At 43.0% G+C, this 22,269-nt stretch overlaps 1 protein-coding gene across 4 annotated transcripts; it reads left to right on the forward strand.

Moving 5' to 3' along the window:
* Positions 1-254: 254 nt before the first annotated feature.
* CTTN (cortactin) lies at positions 255-21,002 on the forward strand. 4 transcript variants are annotated; one of them, XM_056493239.1, is made up of 17 exons: positions 303-454; positions 3,215-3,298; positions 3,554-3,627; positions 4,898-5,027; positions 7,613-7,723; positions 8,373-8,427; positions 8,927-9,037; positions 9,864-9,974; positions 10,249-10,359; positions 11,639-11,749; positions 13,385-13,440; positions 13,925-13,994; positions 14,512-14,660; positions 17,626-17,715; positions 17,807-17,996; positions 18,879-18,950; positions 19,217-21,002. In XM_056493239.1, the coding sequence occupies exons 2-17, from the start codon at positions 3,215-3,217 to the stop codon at positions 19,351-19,353; spliced, it is 1,662 nt and encodes a 553-aa protein (XP_056349214.1). In that variant the 5' UTR covers positions 303-454; the 3' UTR covers positions 19,354-21,002. The 4 variants fall into 4 exon arrangements, with proteins under 4 accessions (XP_056349217.1, XP_056349214.1, XP_056349216.1 ...); XM_056493241.1 differs by lacking the exon at positions 11,639-11,749; XM_056493240.1 differs by lacking the exon at positions 8,927-9,037.
* The last annotated feature ends 1,267 nt before the right edge of the window (positions 21,003-22,269 follow it).

Consider the following 22,269-nt stretch of genomic DNA (forward strand, 5'->3'; position numbering starts at 1 on the left):
GCCATGGGGGAATCTTTTGCCCACTGATAGAAAGTGATGGAAAACCCTCGGGACGGGGTAGATGCGACTTCCAAAACATGACGGTGCAAAAGTTTTTTTCTTAAAAAAGAAAGAAGGATGTTCAAAATCGCAACAGCAACTCCCCTGTGGCCATTTTTAAACTACTGCTGGTGCATTTTTTCAGCAGCTGAAAGAATCGGGGGACAGAACAACTCCAGAAATAAATATTTATCATTGTGGAAGAGGCTCGCAGGCCTCGCGGGAGGCGGCGTTCCCGCAGCCGCCCCTCCCGGCGGGGCGGAGCGGAGCCCGTCCCGCTCCCACCTGGAGCCGGGAAGAGGAAGTGGGAGCTCGGGAGAAGCGGAAATTGCAGCAGCAGCAGCCGCCGCCAGCCCGGGAAGCACCGGCGGGGAGCCAGCGCCAAGGAGGAGGCGGCGGTGGCGGCAGAGGCAGAGTAGGCGCGGCGGGGCTGAGGGGGAGCCGGGCTGGGGCTCCGCGCACGGCCGGGGAGCGCAAGGCAGAGCTGGGGGGCGTCGGGACTCGGTGGGGTTTTTTTTTGGTTTGGTTTTTTTTTTTATTTATTTTTAATTTTATTTCAACTCCGAAGCTGGGAACTTGAGGGGAAGCGTCTGCGGCGGAGGGTCCCCACAGCAGTGGTGCCGCGGCAGCCGCTCAGGGCCGAGCCGGGCTCAGGCCGTGTGGCCCCGGCCAGCCTGGGTGTGAGCTGCTGCCCGCTTCCTCAGCTGCGCCCCGAGCCTCAGCACTGCTGACCCGAGCTCGTCCCTAGACCCCGGGCAGCGGGAGGTGCCGAGGGAAGGCTGGAGGTGCTGGCTAGGGTGATGTGTGCGCTGATTAGTCATAGCAGCGCTCAGGAGCGCATACATTCGAGGCATATATTTAGCCTGGGTTTGTGTTCGAAACGTAGCGTTTGCTTCTTCCTTCAGGAATCATGACCACGTGAGCCAGTGAGTCATGAATAGATCGTGTTTCTTCTCGTTCTGCCCTGGAATCGGTGCTGGAATAGCAGGCGGAAACCAGGCTTATTCCTGCTAGCTGTGGACTGGGAGCCCTGGTCGCTGGGGCTGCTCTTTGTGGAATTCACTAAGTGCAGGATTGAGCGGTGGAAAAATGTAGGCGTTTGTGCGCATGATTTGCAAAGAATTGTGGTGGATTCTAGATTTTGCACGGGAGTGCGTGTGAAATCCTTCTTCCCTGTGCTATTGTTTGTGAGAGCTTGAGGAGGAAGCAGTGAAACCTAGACTGAAGGATCCAGCTTTTGTTCTTTGAAATGTCCAAGCACAGCTGAATGAACAAAATGCGTCAATCAAGTGAGTGTGAGAAAGAAGTACTTGGGGGGGAAAAAGTTGTGTTTGGCACAAAATGTCTAGAAATACACCATACACAGTACCCTTGTGTCAGCCCTCATCATTTGAATTCCGTTTCTAAACGTCTTGCACAGCGTGGTGGAGCACGGAAGGATGGATCCAAAACATCCGTCTTAGGAGAAGTTAGAAAGAACTTGGACCCATGTTGAATTTCATTATTGAGCTGCTTGGCTTCTGCTTTCCAAGGTTTTTGGGGTTTTTTTTGGCGAGAGGTTGGATTTTAGTAGATAAGAGTAGGACAATCAGACACAATAATGTGAGAGAAGGCTTTAGACAGTATATTTCCGGGACGATATTAAACCACCTGTGTTCTAAAGGTTTGGATTATAAACCCATAGTCTCAAAGTTTTTTTGGATATGAAATACTATTATAAAGGTTAGTTCCTTAACTGCCAGTGGAATTTGGAGATGGGAGACCTGAAAAAACATGAGGGGAAACCTGCTAATACTGTTAGGATGTCACCTGCTCTGCTTTTGCACCCTCCTTCCAGGCTACTTCATCATTTGCTACCCTGGTGTTTGGCTGTCAGTTTTTCAGCTGTTCTCACTCAAGTTACCAGTCCTGAAACACTCCATAAAAGTTGCTCATCAGCTCATTCTACCAGGCTGCAGAACAAGCCTGACAGAATGAGCTGTGGACTTTACCCAGAGTTTATTAGTTATGCATTTAAGAGGGAGTGAGTTTTCATCCCGCCCACTGAATTATGCTTGCGTGAATTAAATAGCGTGTGAGAATTATCTTTGTAATCTGTTCTTACAAAGAAGGATAAAGGTAAATGGATAGAATGATGCTATGTTAAAAAACTGCACTCTAGTTGAATAGCAAAGAAAAATGAAATCTTTTCTCTGAAGTGTATTCTGAAAAAGCTGTGAGAACAGGCAGCTTGTAGTTTGATTGTTTCAGTTTTGCTTTCTAGAATGTATTTGTTTTGATTTGCATAGAATACAGGGCATAAAATTCAGCCACTAGCACCAGGTAGATCCGGAATTCTGCTAACTAGCTATCTTCAGAAGTGTTAATTAAAAGCATCCAACTTGATACTCCATGAGGGATGAAGTTTCCAGAAAGTGAGAGGCCCCAAATCATTAACCTCTTGAAAGTGCTGCGTGTTGTTTCTAGAAGTCATTGTTTGCCTTTTTTATGAGTCTTGCTTCCTGCAGTCACTCTCTGTTTCCCCTGAAAGCCAGACGAGGTGCTGAGTTTGTGTGCGCAGTGTCTCACCAAGGATTACCTGAGGAGCACAGACACTCCTGTGCTCTGTTGTTGGAGCAGTGTCTGGGTTGTGTGCTAATTCTTAGAGTTGTTGGGATTTCTGTCACTGTGCTGAAACTCCCTGCACGGCAGAGAAGATTGTGCACGTGTAATGCAGATGAAGAACAATGCTGTGCTCACCATTTTTAACACCTGGGGGAAAAAATCACCTATCCTACACCTTAATTGTATGCACAGGATCCAGAATTAGCAGCAGGCTTTTGAAGTGCATGTTGGCTTGGAAACCTGTGTGAGCAGAAGTGCAGTGACTGCACAAAAAACACATACTAATTTGAGCAAAGAAAGGTGATTTTGTTCTCTTTGAAACAGCAATTGCTCCTAATCTTTTTACGGTGCAAATGGGAGAATTAAGCAGGTTTGTAAGTCAGCTTGAGAAGACAGCCTGAGCACCAATGGTCAAACCTGTTTTCACTGCAAGCACAGTTTTTGGTGATGTGATTAAATAACATACGTTATTGGGAATTTTGGATTGCATCTCCTTTGTCAGCTCCTATGCAAATCAAATGAGCTGGCATGTGAGGGGAGCATGACCCTGCTTCTCCTGCTGGTGTTGCAGATGTGGAAGGCTACTGCAGGCCACACCGTGTCGGTCAGCCAGGATGATGGAGCTGATGACTGGGAGACAGATCCAGACTTCGTGGTATGGCTTTTGGGGTTTACTGATCCACCAGTAGCATATTCTGGGACAGTTCCAGAGGAGCTCTGTGGGGTGGGAAATGTGTCTTGGCCAAATAAACTGTCAGGAGCGTGTCCCTGGAGTGGAGGGAAGTGAAGCTGCTTTTCTAACACTTGTGGTTTCAGTGACTGCTGGAAGCTTTTGCTGTGAGCTCTGAAATGTGTGTGATTAGCGATTTCTTTGGGTTTTTAACTCTCTTTTTATGTGTGTTCTTCACAGAATGATGTGAGTGAGAAAGAACAGCGCTGGGGAGCTAAAACTGTGAATGGGTCCGGCCACCAAGAGCACATCAAGTAAAGCAACTCTCTTGCGAAATGTATTGATAGGCACAGTCCCAAGTGACTTTTAATCCACTCATGATCTCAGTTACTTGTGTCTTCATAATTAAAACAAGAGTCCCTGTAGAAGATTGGTTATTTGCTAGATTGCTGGTCATTCAAATCTGTCAGTGTCTTCAGAGCTGAAATTAAGATCAGAAATATGGTGTAGGGACCCTTAAATCTTCCTTTGTCACTGGAAATGTTATTTTTCCTGCCTCTGTAGATGAAAAGGGTTTTTTTGTGCTGTTTTGGTACAAGAGCCAGTAGTGCCAGGGGAGAAGCTGAGGGATCTGAGCAGATCTGGTTTGGTACTTTAAGGAAATGTTTGGTCCGTTAATTCTTATACTTTGTTTAGAACACTTCTACCGCCAAACTCATAAAAACCCTGGCAAAGTAACAAATGGAGCTCTCTGATGGAAAAGCAAATGAGTGCATCACAGAGGGATATGTGAAACAGAAATGATGCGTCTCCTAAATCCTGCATTACAGAAGGTGTCTAGGACAGAACTTTAAGGCAGTTTTAGGAAATATGCGATGCTGCAAACAGAGGGAGACTGAACTCTGGTTACTTCAGGGATCAGTGTTACTGTGCTCTATTCTGAGGGCAGTGGGGATTCCTGCTGGCTGAATTACACAGGTGGGAGCTTAAAACTCCAGTGGAAAGTGTTTAAAGTACAGATTACACCTTGGGTTACCCTTCTTTTCATAGCCTGCACTGCCCTCAGTTCAATTCCTATGAATTTTAAGGAATCCGTTTGGGAAGAAGAGGTGCAAGTTTCCTTACATTTTTATTTTGCAGTACAGTGCTGTCCATAATGCTTTGTTAGAATTAGCCCTGATACCACAGGGACTGTATGTGATAAGAGATGATCCCATTCCAAAAAGCTGCCATCTAAATAGAAAGTGTTGGGAAGAATTTGAATTAGGACATGAGGGAAAAAAAAGTGTTTCAGCCACAAATCAATTGTAGATAATAGATTGTTAAAATAGCAAAATTCCCTTCTACATTAGTCTTAAAACCAGCAGTTTCTTTTTTTAAACAACATTTTGCAGTAGGACAAATCCAGTGTCTCAGAATATGAGGAAATGTTTTGTACACTGAAAAAGCAGGAAGGGCTTGAAAAATACAAGTGATCCAATTTCTGTTTAAGATTATAGTTTTGTCAGCTTTATATTCTGCATCTTTATGAAGTTGCTTGCTGAAACTTGCTTATAAAAGTTGCTGCTTCATTGTCTTTTAAAGTATTCATCAGCTGAGAGAGAATGTATTCCAAGAACACCAGAACCTCAAAGAAAGGGAGCTGCAAACGGGACCAAAAGCTTCCCATGGCTATGGAGGGAAGTTTGGCGTGGAACAAGATCGCATGGATAAAGTAAGTGTGGATGGGGCTTCCTTGGGATGAGGTGATCAGCGAAGGCATAAGCCTGGCCAGCACCACTCTGTGTGAGCTGAGCTTGTTCCAGCTTTGCTCTGGGGTGTGCAGCGGCCCCACATGGTTTTGTTTGATGCCAAGTCTCGGGAGGATTTCCCTGGAGTCAAGATTCAAGTTTTTAAATTTATGTTTCTAAACGAACAAAGAGCTTGGTGCATTAATAAATCCAGGATGATCTTTTTATTTGGGTGCTAGGCCAGCTCCTCTGTGCATGTAGATAGAGACTGCCAAAAAATGAAAAAAGATGTGCTGCTGCATTAAAATCAGAGTGCAGCTCTTGTGAACAAACAGCAAACAGTGACAAATAATGCAAGTATTTAAAATATTGTACTTCAATCAGATGGTAGTTTTTTGATACAAGGAGTTGATGGCTGCATATGTTACACTGTTAAAAAAATGTAATTCTTAATATAATTGCTTTAGTCATGTGATAAATAAGCATATCAACTTCTGGCTGCTTTCTTTCATGAGCTGTGCCAGGATAAGAATCAAAACATTTCTTAATAAGAAAGTTTTCTTACTTTATTTGTATCTTGTATTCTTTGTAACTTGACAGCTATAAATTTTGGTGGATTCTCATATGCCAGACTTAATTGCTATCCAGTTCTCAATGGGCCTTTGAAGTAGACTAACCTTTGAATCTGAGAAAATGAATTGCTGAGCAGATTCAACCGCCAGGCCTGTTCTGTTGCTGCTCTCTAGTGTCAGCAGTTTATCCCTCATCTGTGTCCATGGGGAAAAAAGAAAGGAATAAAAGTCAGCAGTGTTTCCCATAGGCCAGAATTAATCATGGGGAAAAACATGCTGGTCATGCCCATGGGGATGATGCTGCTGGCACAAAAGGTGTTCATGATTTCTGTTTGTAATAAATCTTTCTCCCTTGTAACTGTAGTTCTGAAGCCTTGTGGCTGAGATGTCTCCTTTGCAGGTATCTGTGCAGGTGTGCTACTCCTAAAGCTTGGTTTGAAAGCTTGGCCATTAAATCAGGGTTGCTGCAGCATTGTCATGGAGCAGGGTTTTGCTGCATTTAGGGCAAAACCTTGGTGCTGAGTAAAAATGAATATTTCCATCACTCTGTGTGCCATATATCCTGAGTTGGTGTAAAATGTACAGAAAAGTTATGAGGGTGTTTGACTGAAATACAGATTACAGAAAAAAAAAAAATTTCTAAATCTTTTCCAAAGGGGTTTTGTTGTAATGCTTGGTATTTGGTGAAATGCAGAAAGTCCTGGTACCACCAAGAAAACACCACACTTATACTTCAGTTGGTATAACAAAAGGGAGATCAGGTAAAACCACGTAAAACCTAAAATTTTCAGAGCTTCATGTTTTCCATAAATGTAATGGAATAAAGGGAGGGGAGAGCCTTTTCTGTCACATTTCACAGATACTGTGCTACATAACATCTGCAAAATGAACAGGAGTATGATTCAGTCAGGAAAAGAAGGAGCTTTTGTAATGCTTTTGAGTTAAAGTAGTGTCCTGTTATTGCCATCCTTGGTCTCCTTAATCTGTTACCTGGCAAATTACTTCAGGCAGTAATGCTTTGCTTCCCTAATGACAGGGAATGTTCCCTCCAGCCCCTGTGTGGAAAAAAAAGAGCAAACACTGTAAAATCCAGGATACTTACGTGTGCAGACACCTTGTGTCCTCAAATTAATTCACTTAAGTCCTGCTGCCTGGCACGGGATGGTCCAATGTCGGATTATTGGTGAGTTGTGGGTTGCTCAGGCCAGTTCCCAGTGTTGGCACTGGGCAAGGAGAAAGCAATTTTGCTTGTGGTGAGAGGCTCCAGCATCAATTCCAGGGCTCCTTAGCACTAGGTCAGTGTAACATTAGCAAGGGCTGTGTGGAGGCACTTGCAGGTGTGTAATTACATATCTCTGTGTCCTGCCAGTTGTTGTGGGGTGGATGGAGCTCAGCTTCCGTTCAGCTCAACTTCCAGGGCCAGGATGTAGGGCTGGGATACCTTTGGCACAGGTGTGGATGCATCTCCTCATGTTCAGTACCATTTTGCATGTGAGGAAGATGCCTAATTGTGATTTGTGCAAGAGACTTGGGTGCCTCCCTAAACCAAATGGCAGTTGGCTTTGGTTGTATTTGTATTGTTGTACAACAATATTGTTTTATTTGTTGTAGTCCTGTGTCAGCTAAAACAGATCCCTAAATAAACACAAGGCTGTGTGTTTCACCTAGAGCTCACTTCAAATTCTGCATGAACACCATCAGGACTCCCTCTGTACCTGTCTTGTTTTCATTCCTGTGCTTTTGAAGTGCAAATTCAGGGCATAAAGTAGTCCCCATAAAATGCAGTCACTTTCCTTGCTGGATTGGTAGCATGGCAGCATCCTTGTGGAGATTTCCCAAGTGAGTAGGGATTTCTAGGGAAGTTTGTTTCAACAGGCGGAGTGGCAGTGATGCATGTTGGAAACAAAACTCACCGTCAGGTTGCTTGGTGCAGTGTTTTGTCTGACACACAGGACTGTGTAGATCTGCTGTCTCTGAACTTCACCAATTTCTTCCAGTCAGCTGTTGGACATGAATACCAATCCAAACTTTCTAAGCATTGCTCTCAAGTGGATTCGGTGAAAGGGTTTGGTGGCAAGTTTGGAGTACAAACCGATAGAGTTGACCAGGTGAGTTATTTAATCTCCTACTGCAGCCACCCATAGTGGTTGATTTTCTCCTTTTGTACATAAAACTGCAGAATTCCAGTGTCTCGGGATGGTGGTGTGGGCTGCTCTTCCTGCTGTTTTTGAAGATTAGCAGAAGCTAACACTGACTTTTAGGGAGATAAATTACTGTTTAAAGCAGAGTAGAAAAAAGCCCTTGTGGGAAGTTAAGGTGAGTTGGAAAGAAAGCTGAAGAGAGATGTTAAAATACTACTTTTTTGTGTTCTTTGACAAGGTCAGTGTGAATACTGTAGAATGTTTGGGTATGGTTTGTCCTGTATCAGAAATGAACTACGGGCAAAATCTCTGCATGGAAATGCTGGATTTCTGTCATACTGAATTGTTGGACCTGACAAGGCCAAACTGGAGTGTGCTGCTGGTACAATTTGCTTTGTCAAGGGAGGATAACACCTTGGCCACAAACACATGCACTGAATTACCATGTAAATGAATATTGCCCAGAAGTTAAAGAGGTATTTATGCCCCCAGTCCAGAAGATCAGAGCAGTATGGGAAGACACAGGAACTTGCTGTGATCTATGTCCACTGAAGTGCATTCAGTTTTTCTCCTAATGCCTAACTCTGTCACACTTGTTATTTTATTTCTCTTCCAGTCAGCTGTTGGGTTTGAATATCAGGGCAAAACTGAGAAGCATCCCTCCCAAAAAGGTAAAGTGGGGAGGCGGTCACCTGGGTGGGCACTTTTTCTATAAAAAATAGAGTAGATTCTTTCACTGTATGGGAAGTACCTTCTTTAGTGAGACCTTTTCATGACATTCTCAATTAATCAAATGGTGGAACAGAGGAGGAAAAAATGAATTTCCTAGCAGTTTCATGAGTTGATGGGAATTTTAAGACAAGGAAATAGGAAATAGTTGCCAGGAGTCTTTCTGAAGTGAGGTTCAAGGACATGTAAGGGACACTGGGAGTTGCTCTTTTTGCTTTATTGCACCATGTTGGAAATAGGGAAAAAATTTAAAGGGAATCATCATAAGCTATAGGACTGTTGCTTATCTTGTTTTTAAAATTAAACTAAATTTTATGTGCTAAAGCATTCATAATACTTCACTTCTGAAATAACTTGTTTTTCCCCTCAATTGCTAGGCTATGCTGTATCCATGACAAGTTGCCTTCATGCTGTTTTTATTCTGCTTTACTCTCAATGCAGACTACTCAAGTGGTTTTGGTGGAAAATACGGAGTACAGGCTGACAGAGTGGACAAGAGTGCAGTGGGGTTTGATTACCTGGGGAAAACTGAGAAACACGACTCCCAGAAGGGTGAATAGACACACGTGTTAGCAGGCTCCTTCCCTGGTGCTGTAGGCACTGCCCATAGGCCATGTTGTAAAATACTCATGTTTTACACCTCTTTTACTCCTAACCTGCTGAAAGGTAACACTGGGTAAAACTTACATTGCTGGAAACCGCAAATTCTGGAAAAAAAGCCAACTTAAAAAAAATTCTACCTGTTTTAAGGGATGGTCCTGGGCACACAGGTTTGTCTGGAGGTTTTTTACAGCTGCTTTTGAAATCTGTAAATCAAAGTGTGCACTGAGACTGTGCACAGCTTAAGCACCTCAGAGAAGTACTTCTAGAATAATCAGCTCTTTGTGGATTAAAACACTTAGCAGTGTTTAGAGTTAATATTGTGTTGCTTCTCAAAAGTTTCCAGGCATATTCGATCAAAAATTGACCATTTTATTGAAAAATGGGGATATTTTTGTCTTCTGGTTTCTGTTTATCCCAAATAAATGTTTGCACTCTAGAAATGCTGACAAGGAGCAGGGGGTATTTGAAATCATCCAGGCAGTTGCTGACGTGGGTTTTGAAGGTCACTTCGCCGTAAGTGTCTTCAGAATTTTACCAAGGAGTCAGGCAGCTGAACTGCTGATATTGCCCAGCAAAATGCTATTTTATTTTCCATCCTGGAGAATTGTGTGTGCTGAAGGATTTCTGACTTCAGTGTCTGAAATCAAGTTTAACTGCAGATGTCAGTGCTTCTTTTAAAACATGATGCAATGCTAGCAGCCCTGATTATCACAGTTTCTCAAGGTCATGATTTTGTTGCTGAACACTTAGAAACAAAAATCTCTCTTATCTCTAGATTATTCCAAGGGCTTTGGTGGTAAATACGGTGTCGACAAGGACAAAGTGGATAAAAGTGCTGTTGGCTTTGAATATCAAGGCAAAACGGAAAAACATGAATCACAAAAAGGTTTTTATTATCTTCTTTAACAATAGTAGCTCAGACCCTTTTAAACTGGGAAAATACTTCAGAGGATTTTTTTGGGGGGGGTGGGTTTTAGCTTGTTTGGGGTTTTTTTTGTGGTAAATGTGCATTTGCCCTATGTGTGTGCAGATTTTGGATCCCCTTTAACAGGTGAATGTATTATTAACAGGGCAGCTCATTGCCTAACATATTCCTGGGGTTTTTATGAAATGTGATTTACAGCTACAAATTGCAATTATATTTTCTGAAAACTTCACAGATTATGTAAAGGGCTTTGGAGGCAAGTTTGGTGTGCAAACAGACAGACAAGACAAATGTGCCCTTGGCTGGGACCACCAGGAGAAGGTGCAGCTGCACGAGTCCCAGAAAGGTACATCAGCTCACAGTTCCTTGCTGTTCTTTCTGCCTGCCCTCATTTTGACCTCCTGTTGTCTGTGTGAGCCCTGCCCTGGTGCCTTGGGCACAGCCTCTAAGGAGCTGATGTGAGGCTCCTTTCCTGTATCTGGATTTTGCTGTCACTGGTTGAACTGGTGGCTGCAGAGCAGCTTTGGCACAGCTGAGACCCAGCCCCTCAAAGTCCGGGCTCAAGGCTAAATTCTCCCTTTATGAGCCTGCAAGCATACTGGATTATTTTTGTTTTTCAGTTGAGCTGTGCAGACCACAGATTAGGAATTCCCATGTGCTTTCCACAAATAAATTTTCCCTTCTGGATTCTGTTGTGTATATCCCTGTTTCGGTGTTGCAAGAGTTTAAAACCCAATGCTGTCCTTTTTCCTGGCCTGTGGGATACCTATTCCTGTGAAATACTTGGTGCTCAGTAAAAATACAACTTCTTGTAAAATGCAGCTGTTGCTCCTCAGCACTCTGCCTGTCACTGCTCTTGACTTAAAGAAATTAATATTTTTTAAGTAGTGAAATTAAAACTTCCTCAAAATATTGTTCTGTTGGGTGCTCCAGCAGATTTGTTGTGAGGGGATTACCTGAAGACGTTTTTATCTGTGCCATCCCTCATTTTATAACACACATATATATTTATATCTATAAATAAATATAAATATATATGTATGTATGTAAATGGCTGTTCCCTAGGCAGCACTAGGGAATGATCAGCTCTTAGCTGAAACCATTTCTCCCTCAAGCTGTGTGGCAGCAGGAACATTCCTCCTTCCTTCAAGGAATATCTGGAGGGTGGTCTCTATGGAGCCCATCTTCACACCTCTTTAAGTCAACTCTCTGTACAGATGTTAACCATGCTGATGAAGGAAGCTCATTTGATTCCCTTGTATCTTTTGGTGATTATTTTGTTATTCTCTTGTATCTTTTGTTGTTTTGTTTGGGTGAACAAATGACCTGTGTGCCTGTGTTCATACCTTTGATCAAATGCAAGTACATTATGCAGTATGGATGAAAAATATTGAGAAGTGCTTTTTTTCTGTGACTTCAGAATGGTGTTCTTATATCTGGTAAATCATCTCAAGTTGAGACTTTTAAAAATTTACTTTCATGGAAGTGTCTTGAAATATTTCTTTTCTTTCACCATCCAAAATTGCTGATAATTTAAAATATTGCAAAAATCATTTTGATTGTCTCTGGCTAAACTTCTTTATTTTTCTGCCTTGGTTTTAATGTATCCCATGTGGCTTTTTCAGACTATAAGAGTGGTTTCGGAGGGAAGTTTGGTGTACAGACAGAAAGGCAGGACCCATCTGCTGTGGGGTTTGATTACAAGGAGAAACTAGCCAAGCATGAATCTCAACAAGGCACCGTTTTCACTTGTTACTTTCTTACCAGTGCAGCCACTTCTCACACAGTCTGAAATAGTTTTCTGAGTAGAACAACGGCAGGAATGTGCAGACATTTTCTTGCGCTTCTGTCCTTCCATGATCCAGCAGTTTTCTTCATTTTACCCTTAAAATATTACCTAAAGCAATCCTGTGTTCAGGAAACACCCAGTGTTTAGTCAACAGCTCTGCAAAATCCTGAATAGTTAATAGCTGTACACGTGGTGTGACAATAACATTATTGTTAGTATGATGTTAATGAAGTCAGCTTTAGGGACTAAATATAAAGTTTTGCCTGGGTAAATTGGTGGAAAAATATTCAGACAACGACCACGCATGTAACCATTAACAAGCAATGGGCTGTGGCAAGGTCATTTTTAGATGATTGTAGTCTTTGAAAGAAACAGAGAATGTGTGTGATTCTTGGGTGAGCAAATGCTGTTATAATGCTCTGTTTATTAATTGTGAAATAGTTGGGGTACAACCCATGAATTCTTGATTTTCTGTTATCTTAAAGTGAGGAGTCTGGAGCAGGAAAATGTAAGTGTAGTATATTTATTGTGGCTGAAAATACATGCAAAGCTGAAGAAAATGAGATTATTCATTGATAGCTGATAATTCTCCTGTTCTATACTGACACATATTCAGACTTCCAGAGCCCGAGTGCAAGCACTGCAGTGGCTGGCAGGGAGAGCCAGTGGTTTGGGGGTAGAGAGGAGAAGGGGTTGCATTCCAGGGATGGATAGGAAACATGGACAGTATAAGGGCACATTCCTACAGCTCACTGCCACCACAAAGAAGTGTTTTTCCAGCCACACGCTCTTGCTGCTGCTGTTGTGCTGCTCTGGTGCTCCTCAGATATTCCTCTGAGAGCGGGAATCCCTCTCCTGTTTGGGTTTCTTTGTTGTTTTTGTCCATGTCATTGAGTGAATTTGGGAGTGTGACAAGTGCTGAGGTCAGCACCAGCTTGGAGGAAGAGTGTGCAGCTCAGAGCTGGTGTGGGATAGCACAGCCATTTCTGTTGTGTTGAGTTGCTTTAGGCAGCTAAAGCTGGCCTGTGCAATTGCCCCTTTCTGTGTGTAGAGCAGGAATTGTCACCAATGGCTTTAATGTTCACCAGCTTTAATGTTCACAACCAAACCCACTGGAATGAGAAATTTGTTACATTTTCCTGCCATTCACAAAGAGAAAAAAACCCAACAAGACCAAAACACCTCTGTGGTCACCGAAGACTCCTTTGAGCAAAGCAGAATAGCTCAGGCTCCATGATTCCTGCAGAGGGCTCAGAATTGCTGCTGTCAAAGGCTGTGTTACAGAAGTGGTGCATCAGGAAGGCTCCTCCTTTGCTCCTTGCTTGATGCCTGTTCAATCCTCAGCTTCGTATTTACTCAGGGAATGCATGTGGCCCACAGTCTGTCATCTGCTGGTGTTCGTGAGGGCTCCTGGGCTTCTGTGTCCTCTCTGCATCCAAGTCAAGTTGCATTTTCTCTGGTGACTGTCATTGGCTCTGCATGCACCTGAAATGGCTCTTTGCACCTGAGGTGGCTGTTTGTATTTGGCAATGAGGCGGGAGGGGCACCCAACTCCCTGCTCTGAGCTTTTCTGTCATTTTAGATTATTCCAAAGGATTTGGAGGAAAATATGGTGTCCAGAAGGATCGGATGGACAAGGTAAGTTGGTTCAAAGAGCCATGACTTCTGACCATGCAGAAGAACCTGGTTAGATCTGTACTACTCTATTTCTGGACACTTTTCCAGTCTAAGGGCAGAGTGTTGTGCTTTTTTAAACCTTTAAAAAGCAGATTTATGCACATAGAACTGATGCCAGTTTATGTGGTTTAGAGCAGCTGCGACTATACAATGTATGTTTATTGCCTTGTTTTTAGTTCTGATTAGTCACTCATAAACTTTTTTATTTTAATTAATAGGATTTTGATATGTTTAGAACTGCCACTGAAGATTAATTCTTTTTAGCTTGACTTGCAGAAAGGATTATTCTTATTGTCAAGTCTTGATTCTTCCTGATTTCGTTTTAATGTTCTACTAAAAGCCTTAGGGACAGTATCACAGTAAAGTATCTCAGATTGAGTCTGTGTGATTGTCTTCATAAATTTGTGGGGATTTTTACATGTATCCTTTTTGTCCTTACTGATAGAATGCTGCTACTTTTGAAGATATTGAGAAACCAACATCCACGTATCAGAAGACCAAGCCAGTAGAAGCTGGTAAGGCATTGGCCCCAATTCCTTTGGAGGTGATAATGTCCGAAATCCTGGGATGTTGATGTAGTAGTGCTGAGTAAGGTTTATAACCAGAGAGAGCTGCTGTATTTGCAGCTCTTTAGTAACCTCAGATACTCTCCCTCCCTCCTTTAGAGGTTGTTTTGCTTTGTTCCAGTTTGTTTTTTATCTCTTGAGGTTCATCAGAGTTAAGGAAAGAAGAATAAAAAGCATGAGAATAAGGAAGGAATAAGGGAGAATAAACGGTGTAGGGTAGTGGTGGGGGCTGTACCATGAAGGAGAGGAGGGAGAGGCATTACAGAGGTTTTTTTGGAAGAGAATAAGGTGCACATGAGGTTTGAGCTGGGAAGGGGGAGGAAGAAAGAGAAATAGAAGGACTTCCCTGACTGAACTATAAGCTCAGAGGGCTGAAAAGCAGAAATTCAAAGCAAAAACTCATTCCAGGCTACTTTTATATAAAACCTGAAACATGATTTGACTTGAGTTCTTTTCTATGTTACAGTTGCCAATAAAACAAGCAGCATCCGAGCTAACTTTGAGAACCTGGCCAAGGAGAAAGAGCAGGAAGATCGAAGGAAGGCAGAAGCTGAGAGAGCCCAAAGAATGGCCAGGGAGAAGCAGGAACAGGAGGAGGCTCGGAGGAGACTGGAGGTCAGTAAGATTCAAATTGGAGCAGCCTCATTTCAATGCAGTGCTGGGAGAAAAGGGAACCTTTGAGGAAAGGTTCCTTCTTTCCAGCTGGCCTTTAAAGCTCAACGTGTGTGTTTGTGCCTGCGCTTCAGCTGTGTTTGACTCCAGCTTGGCCTTTTCCTCCTGTACTTCTGTCTTTTGACAGTCCTACATTCCCTTTGGGCATGGAAGAACTCATGAGGGGAGAGCTCTGTGGTCCCCAAAAGGCTCTGCATGTTCAAGAAGTTTAACCCCATGGTGAGAGCTGGTGATGCTGTTCCTTTGGGATCAGTGTTTTGGGAGATGGAGGTGGTATAGAACACAGCCAGGAGATTAGAGGAAGATAATCTTCCAAATGTTAATTGAATCATAGTTAGGGAATTTAAAAAATTGACTTTGCATTGGCATGGGTAAAAGCTTCATGATTTTTGTGTTATTCATAAGCAAGATAATTCCAGGACAGAAACTGCATCTTATCTGCTTTATGGAATTTACATATTTGTTTGCATTAGTTTGTATAAGAGGAGACTAAGGCTTGATGTTATTAATTTGTAAGAGTACGAAAGAGTGTCTGGTAGGCTCTCTAAAGTGATTGACTTTATTTTTTATTTTTCCTTGTTTCCCCTTTTTCTCTCATCACCTATTTTGCCTTATGGCATCACAAGGTGCAGTGTGAACATATGTTCACTGCAGAAATGTATCACAAGCTGAATGGGAGCTCATCTTCTGTGCATCATTCTAAGGCTGCCTTTCTTCCACATGGACTTTTAATACCTTCCCCCAAACACTCCTGGGGTTTCTTTACTGTGCTGGAGAAAATCTGGGAGAGGAAGAGGTCATGGAATGGTTTGGATTGGATTGGAAGGGACTTCAATTGCTGTCTTTTTTAAAATTATTTTGTTATCTCAGAAATTACATTATTTCTTTACTGATATATTTTTTACTGTAAATGTGGGTTAAATCCCAGCCATTTTGCTAGATTTTTCTTCATCAGTTCTTCATCAATGATTGTTGCCTGGACACATTTGAAGTTTTTTTCCCCCAAAGCTGCTATTTAAATTTCCCCGTAAGCAGATGATTAATGTTCTTACAGCCTGAACATCTCCATGGTTAATTGTGGAACTCTGCAGGCACGGAGAGAGGGGGGATGAGGTTGAGTGGAACTGAAATGGTTCTGTTGGCACTGCCCCTTGCTCCCAGGCTGAACAGGGGAAGGGCAGGGATGTGATCCGCACCATCCACAAAGAGTGCAAAGGGCAGGGATGGACTCTGACTGGACTGAACTTTATTTTTGTCAGTGAACTTCTTCACACAAAAGAATAAAGCCTCACCTTCAGAGGATATGTGGACATACACACTCCCGTAATGGGAATGTACATGTGGACTGCATTCCTTCCAGAGCCCTGGTTACTGGTAATCCTCGTTCTGGTTTGCTTTTCACAAATGTCACACAGGCAGAGAGAGTGCTCAGGGAGCTCTTCTTTGATGCCTGGGTTGAGTCAGTGCTTCCTCATGATTTCACTGTTCTCTGCTGCCTTGCAAAAAAAGGCAGGATGCTCTTTCTCATGGAGTGTTTCACTGTGGAACAAAACCCAGCCTGAGGGGAACCATGCAATTTAAATGTTTTATGGCAATTACGCTGTGTCAATCCTAAACTATAATCTGGATTGCAGACCCATTTCCTAGGACAAATTAGTCAAACTGTTGCCAGATTTGCCATCATTAATGGATTGATAGTACTTACTTTGTCCCCAAACTTAAGTTTGACTTCTAATAATCACTTTGCTGGTGCCTTTTTACCTTTTTTATCTGTACTGCAGAAGTTAAAAGTGGGGGAGGGTTTGCATCCGGAGAGACTTTTTCCAGAAAGCACAGCACTAAGCTTTGAATTGTCTTCAAAGCTGGCTCTGCTCTCAAGACACACTTTGCTTTCTTTGTTAGATGTATTTTTTTCTGAGCTGTGACAAGCGAAGGAAGTGAAGAATTTTTTGCAACAGAGTCCTACCACTATATCTCTGTACTGCCATTTCTCCTGAGAATCCTCTGGGGTGTTACAGCTTGATGGGCCTAAACTACTGGAGTGCACAGATTCTCATTGCACACATCCTCTCCTCCTTTTTTCAGTGAAGAAGACAGTTTGGCCTTGGATTCATGGTTTACTTTTCCCCTGTGGTAAAGAGAGGCAAAATGAAAGTTATCTGTTGAAATAGTTATCTTGTTTTGTGTCATATGAATAACACAGCATTTCTTGTACGTTGTTGTCCTGGCTCCCTAATGAGTGGCTTTCCAATGATTGTGGAATTGCCATGTGATTGACAGGTGGGATGGCACAGCGTGAAGCACTTAAGTGCCAGAACAGATCCACATTGTGTAACAGAACACAAAAGCAATACTGCTTTTATTTTTACCATATCTCTTCACTCCTCTGAACACTGGAGTCCTCACTATCGGTGTATAGGACCCACTTTTGTCTGAGTGATTCAGTCCTTTGCCTTGGCAGGATGTTTTGCAGACCTGCCAGAGCTTGCACGACCATTTCTGATCAAAGGCAGTTCATCAGTGGTGCACCCAGAACAGAACATGTGTGGGCTTCAGGTTCTGTAAACTCAGGCTGAAATGGGACTTGAGGCCCAGTCAGCTGATGAACAGAATGAATACACTGAGCACCAAAACCCTGCAGCTCCTCTGGAGATGGGCCAAACAACTCTGGGGTTCTGTTTTTAAACACAGGCATACATATGTGCCATGGGGGTTCTGTTTCTTCCCTTTTTTCTCTTCTGCTGTGCTGCATTTCTGGTGCTCTTCTTGGCCCAGCCAGCCCACTCCTCCTGTGACCGCAGCAGGTCATTGCAGGATATGCTGCCTTTCCTTGCTTCTGGAGGGCTGTCTCTTGGTCACCTCATCTGTGACTGAACTGCATTGAAATTTTCCTTTCTCCTGGATTTAGGAGCAAGCTAAAGCTAAGAAGCAGACCCCACCAGCCTCTCCTGTCACACAGGTGGCGGAGCAGAAGTCGCCCTCCAGCTCGGTCTACGAGGTGCGTTGGGATGCCCTTTGGGATGTGGGCTTTGATCCTGAGCACAGGAACCTCTCCACAAAGCCCTGACAGCAACCCTGTCTACCTGCAGGATGCAATTTCCTATGAAGCAGGGTCAGCCTGCAAGAGCTCCAGCCCATCCTACCCTGCTGCTCAGGAGCCAGAGGCTGGCTACAAAGTGGCACAACCAGACTACCAGGAAGCAGTGAGCCAGCGAGAGGCGAAGTACGAGCCAGAGACTGTCTATGAGGTGGCAGGAGCAGCAGACCACTACCAAGCAGGTTTGTGTCCCACAGCAAACCCTTTAGGATAAGAATTATTTCCTTGTGCAAGAGCTTAATGAGCAGCTGTGCTGGTAGCACACTGTCCTGGTTTGCTAAACTCAGTGCCATGAGACTTTCTACATTCCCCACCAGCAAACTTTAATTAGGAAACTAATAAATGGCTGCAGCAAGGTGTTGAAGTTAGTTCACTTTTATGAGATGATGTTGGAGTAATTACAGTGCTCTCCAGGGTCTCAGTTCAAAAAGAAATTCAGGAGTAACCATTCCCATCCCATGGAATGTAGCTCAACATGAGAAGAAAGCACTGAGCTGGAGATTAAACGTGTGCCGCGCCAGAAAGAAACCCTATAAATTCTTGGAGTTTGAAATTGATGTGTTGGGTTCTGTGCCTGTGAAGGAGTGGAGTAGGGATCTATGAAACTGTGAAAGTAATATTCTTTTGAAATCCTGTTTTTTTTTCCTCATCTCTTCTGGTTACTAAATGAACTGCAAAGGATGAACCTGCTCTGTACAAAAACCTGGGAATTTTAAACAGGCCCCTTTCTGCCCCCCTTGCATGCACTTTTGTATTAATTATTCTCTTACATAGTGATCTTGGGCTCAGCTGTCCTATCACATTTTACAGAAGCAGTACAGGGCTGATTGGTTTTATGTAGTTCTGTACTCAATGTCTCTTGTAAATGCTTCTTTTCATACTTCAGTTGTGTGTGATTGAGGGAAAAAGTCCATGCAGAGGGAACGGCTGCACTGCTGAAATCTGGCATGGGTTGTTGCCTACTTCCTGTGTGGGTTAGCAATGGAATTGAAGGAGAAGCACCACAGGAAAGATCTGAGGGTGATAATGCACTTCATGTTTTCATTGTTCTCTCCTCTCTTCAGAAGAAAATGCCTATGATGAGTATGAAAATGAACTTGGGATCACGGCCATAGCCCTTTACGATTACCAAGCTGGTGAGCAAAGCTCTTGTTTTCACCCTTTGGCTTTGAAAGCTCTCTTCTGCATGAGATAAATCTGGATTTTTCCTTTGCCTTTTTATGTCTCTTATGGCAAATGAAAAGTCAGGGACTTGGGGGTTTAACAGGGGTGCAGATTGAAAATTACTGAGTGCTGTTTTTGGGAATGGTGGGAATTTCCAAAAAGCTTTTTAACCCAGATGCTGGGGCTGTTGTGAGCCCTTGGCTGTGTGGGTGCTGACCTTGTTGGGTTCTCTTTGCAGCGGGTGATGACGAGATCTCCTTTGACCCCGACGACATCATCACCAACATCGAGATGATCGACGACGGCTGGTGGAGAGGGGTGTGCAAGGGCCGCTATGGCCTCTTCCCTGCCAACTATGTGGAGCTCAGGCAGTAGGGATTCCTGCTGCTGCTCATGCCTTAACTCCCCAGCCCACACACCACTTCACACACTACAGAGAGACCATGAGGCTTTCCCGAGGATGGAGGGGTATATGCATATGGCTTTTATATTTAATACTTTGCTGATGCTTTTTAAAACGTTGATGCCACAGAAATCGCTAATATATTGTAACTACTCCGTCTTTCACTGAGGCTCTTGGAATTTATTTTCATCTGGAAACATTTCTTCTCTGCCAAATTAGCCAAGCCTTTGGGAGGACAGGTAGCTGTCTGTTGTAATATTGCATGTTTTACTCCTAAGTGATCAGATTTAGTCACGTGTTCAAGTCTAATTAGTCTTCCACTAAGTGTTTGCAGCTGAGAAAGTCATGGCTATGCAGGCTGTTTGCATTTCCACCAAGTGGGGAGGACGGGAGAGGTGCAGAATTACTTTTTTTTTCTTTTCTGTTTTTTTAATTATCTTTTCCAGATAGTGCTTGAAGAAAACAAAATGTTTGTAAGTTGCAGCTAATGACAGTTAATCAAATACTGCTCAATATTTATGGAATATTAATGTTATGAAGGAAACAGTCTGGTACTTTTTCCTTCTCTTTTAAAGTGGAACTCCTTGACTCTTTAGTTAATTTTTTTTTCCTCTTTTTTAATTATTTTTTTCTTGGTCCTGCTCCTCCTGCTCATGTTATCCCAGAGGAGAGCTGCAAACTCTTTAGCACTGATTGTCCCAAATTCCTTCACTCTGTTGTTTTTGCTTCACCCTCCTCTTTTCCCAGGAAAACTTGGAAAAGTTACTGTGCAAGTGTTTAGTCACCCAAGGAGATTCCTGCTTGTTCAGAAGGAAACTGGCATTCAGATCTGCAGGAATATTCCCATTGCTTTAAATGGGAGGAAAAGGCAGGAGAGCTGGGATTGCAGCTGTGTTCTTGTGCAGTGCATCCATGCTCACACAAGGAAGGGCCTGCTGAGCAGTAGTGACATTTTATGGAACCATTTTCAAGTCAAGGAATGTTAATCATTGGATTTGAAACACATGTAAATGATAGCCATTTTTAAACCAGATCAGACTTTTTTTTGTATGTTCAACAGAAACTGCCAGTATTGTTCTACTAAACAACACAATTAAATTGGATTGGTTTTGGGGGGTTTTTTTGCCAAAACTGAAATTCCTGTTACTGAAGAAAGCTGACCACTGCAGTTTTAGGGTCCCTACCAAAGATAGCAAGTTGCATCTAATAGTGCACATGTTCAGTATCTGTACTGTCTGTTTCTACTTTCTGATCAAAAGGAAAATGGCAAATCTGGTGTATTAGCCAAGAAAGAATGCAGAGACTTCTGTCGACTCTGAATTCGGACCAGTGGAATAATGGAAGGCCTGTACAAAATGGTGAAATATACAGAGTATATCGAGGGAGAAGGCATCATGTTGAACCAGTTCTTGGATGGTTGGGACAATCCCTCATGAATGTCACGTGTGTCATGATTATTATTACTATTTTTTTCTCCTTTCCATGGTCTCATATCTGTGTTGTATTTGCATTACTAGGGTTGGGTTTTATATGCAGTTTATTTTATCCAATTTTGCATAGAGCACCTCATAGGGATATGATTTTTGTAAATTAAATAATTCAATAAACTTTTTGAACCATTTGCATGGAATATATATATATTTTTTTAATAATTTTCTTTTGAAAAATCTTAGCATCAGGCTGAGCTTTGTTTCATGTGCTTGTTACTTCTGCTAAAAACAGTGGTGGGCTGCAGGGTTTGTTGCTGCTCCTGGATTTCGGGAATGCTGGTGGCAGCCTGGCACCGAGTGCTCTTGCAAGCACAGACGTGGGTTACATCAAATAAACTTTTCTCTCCCATTAAAGCTGTCCTGCTCTTGTTCGTGGCAGATTGGGTCGTTCCCAAGGCTTTGTTCCTCTCAGTCCTGCCAGCAGGAAGGTCCTGCCTTGCTGTCAAAATTTTACAGTTCCAACCCTGAACTTCTCTGGGAATCTGGTGCTCGATGCACCTCTGGAAACAGCAAGGAAGAAAATTCCAGCAGTCTTTCTTTGATTCTTTAATTCTGCTAGTGATTAGTGCTACTTGTTATTCATGGGTTGCCTCACCTTGTGGAGAAGGCTTCACAGAGTGGAGAAATTCTCAGTCATGAGACACCCCTGGCTGTCTAATCTGCTGTTTGCTGTTGATTTTTAATTTAAATAGATTTTCAATAGCAAGAATCAACCAACCTGGATTTCTTTTTTTTTTAACTTTCAACCAAGGAAGAGGAGCAGGAGTCAGGGGAAATCACAAAGTGAAGCACAGAGACCATCCCCAATTGCTGATTTGGCTTTGCAAATGCAGACTTGAAGCCACCTCTGATTTTCTGAGACAATCCAGTCTAGCAGGAGCTTTTCCAGTGCAGCCCACAGACTTTGAATACTCCAAGTCAGCTCTTGCTGGGGTCAAGTTCAGGAACTCTTCCCCTTGCTGCAGGCTTTTCCTTGTTAGAAAGGGATGTGGAGCCTCCACAACTCAGGCTGCAGTAATGTCCATATCTGTCAACAGGATGCCCATGGAGTGATGATGGATTTGTACTAAATTTGCTTTGTACTGCTTCAAATTCCTCTCACGTTGAGCACATTTCTACAGGAGCTGCTGCAACATCCCTTAATGAAAGTGAGACACTAGTCCATGAGCAGAGGAAAAGAGCAAGAATCAATTCATCTTGAGGCCAAGTGTAGAGTAGTGCCCTGGATCACTTCCAAAAGGGGAATTTGGATTGATCAGAGTAGCTTCACTTGATAGATTTGTCACAGGATCCGGGAAGCTGGGACAGAAAAAGAGGCACTACATCTTCCACTGCCTGGGAAGTGTCTCACACAGCAAGGCAACTGTAAAAGGAGTTTGGTGCTCTGGTACAGCTTCC

Source organism: Oenanthe melanoleuca, chromosome 5 (genome assembly GCF_029582105.1).
Source record: "Oenanthe melanoleuca isolate GR-GAL-2019-014 chromosome 5, OMel1.0, whole genome shotgun sequence".
In the NCBI taxonomy this organism is placed as follows: domain Eukaryota; kingdom Metazoa; phylum Chordata; class Aves; order Passeriformes; family Muscicapidae; genus Oenanthe; species Oenanthe melanoleuca.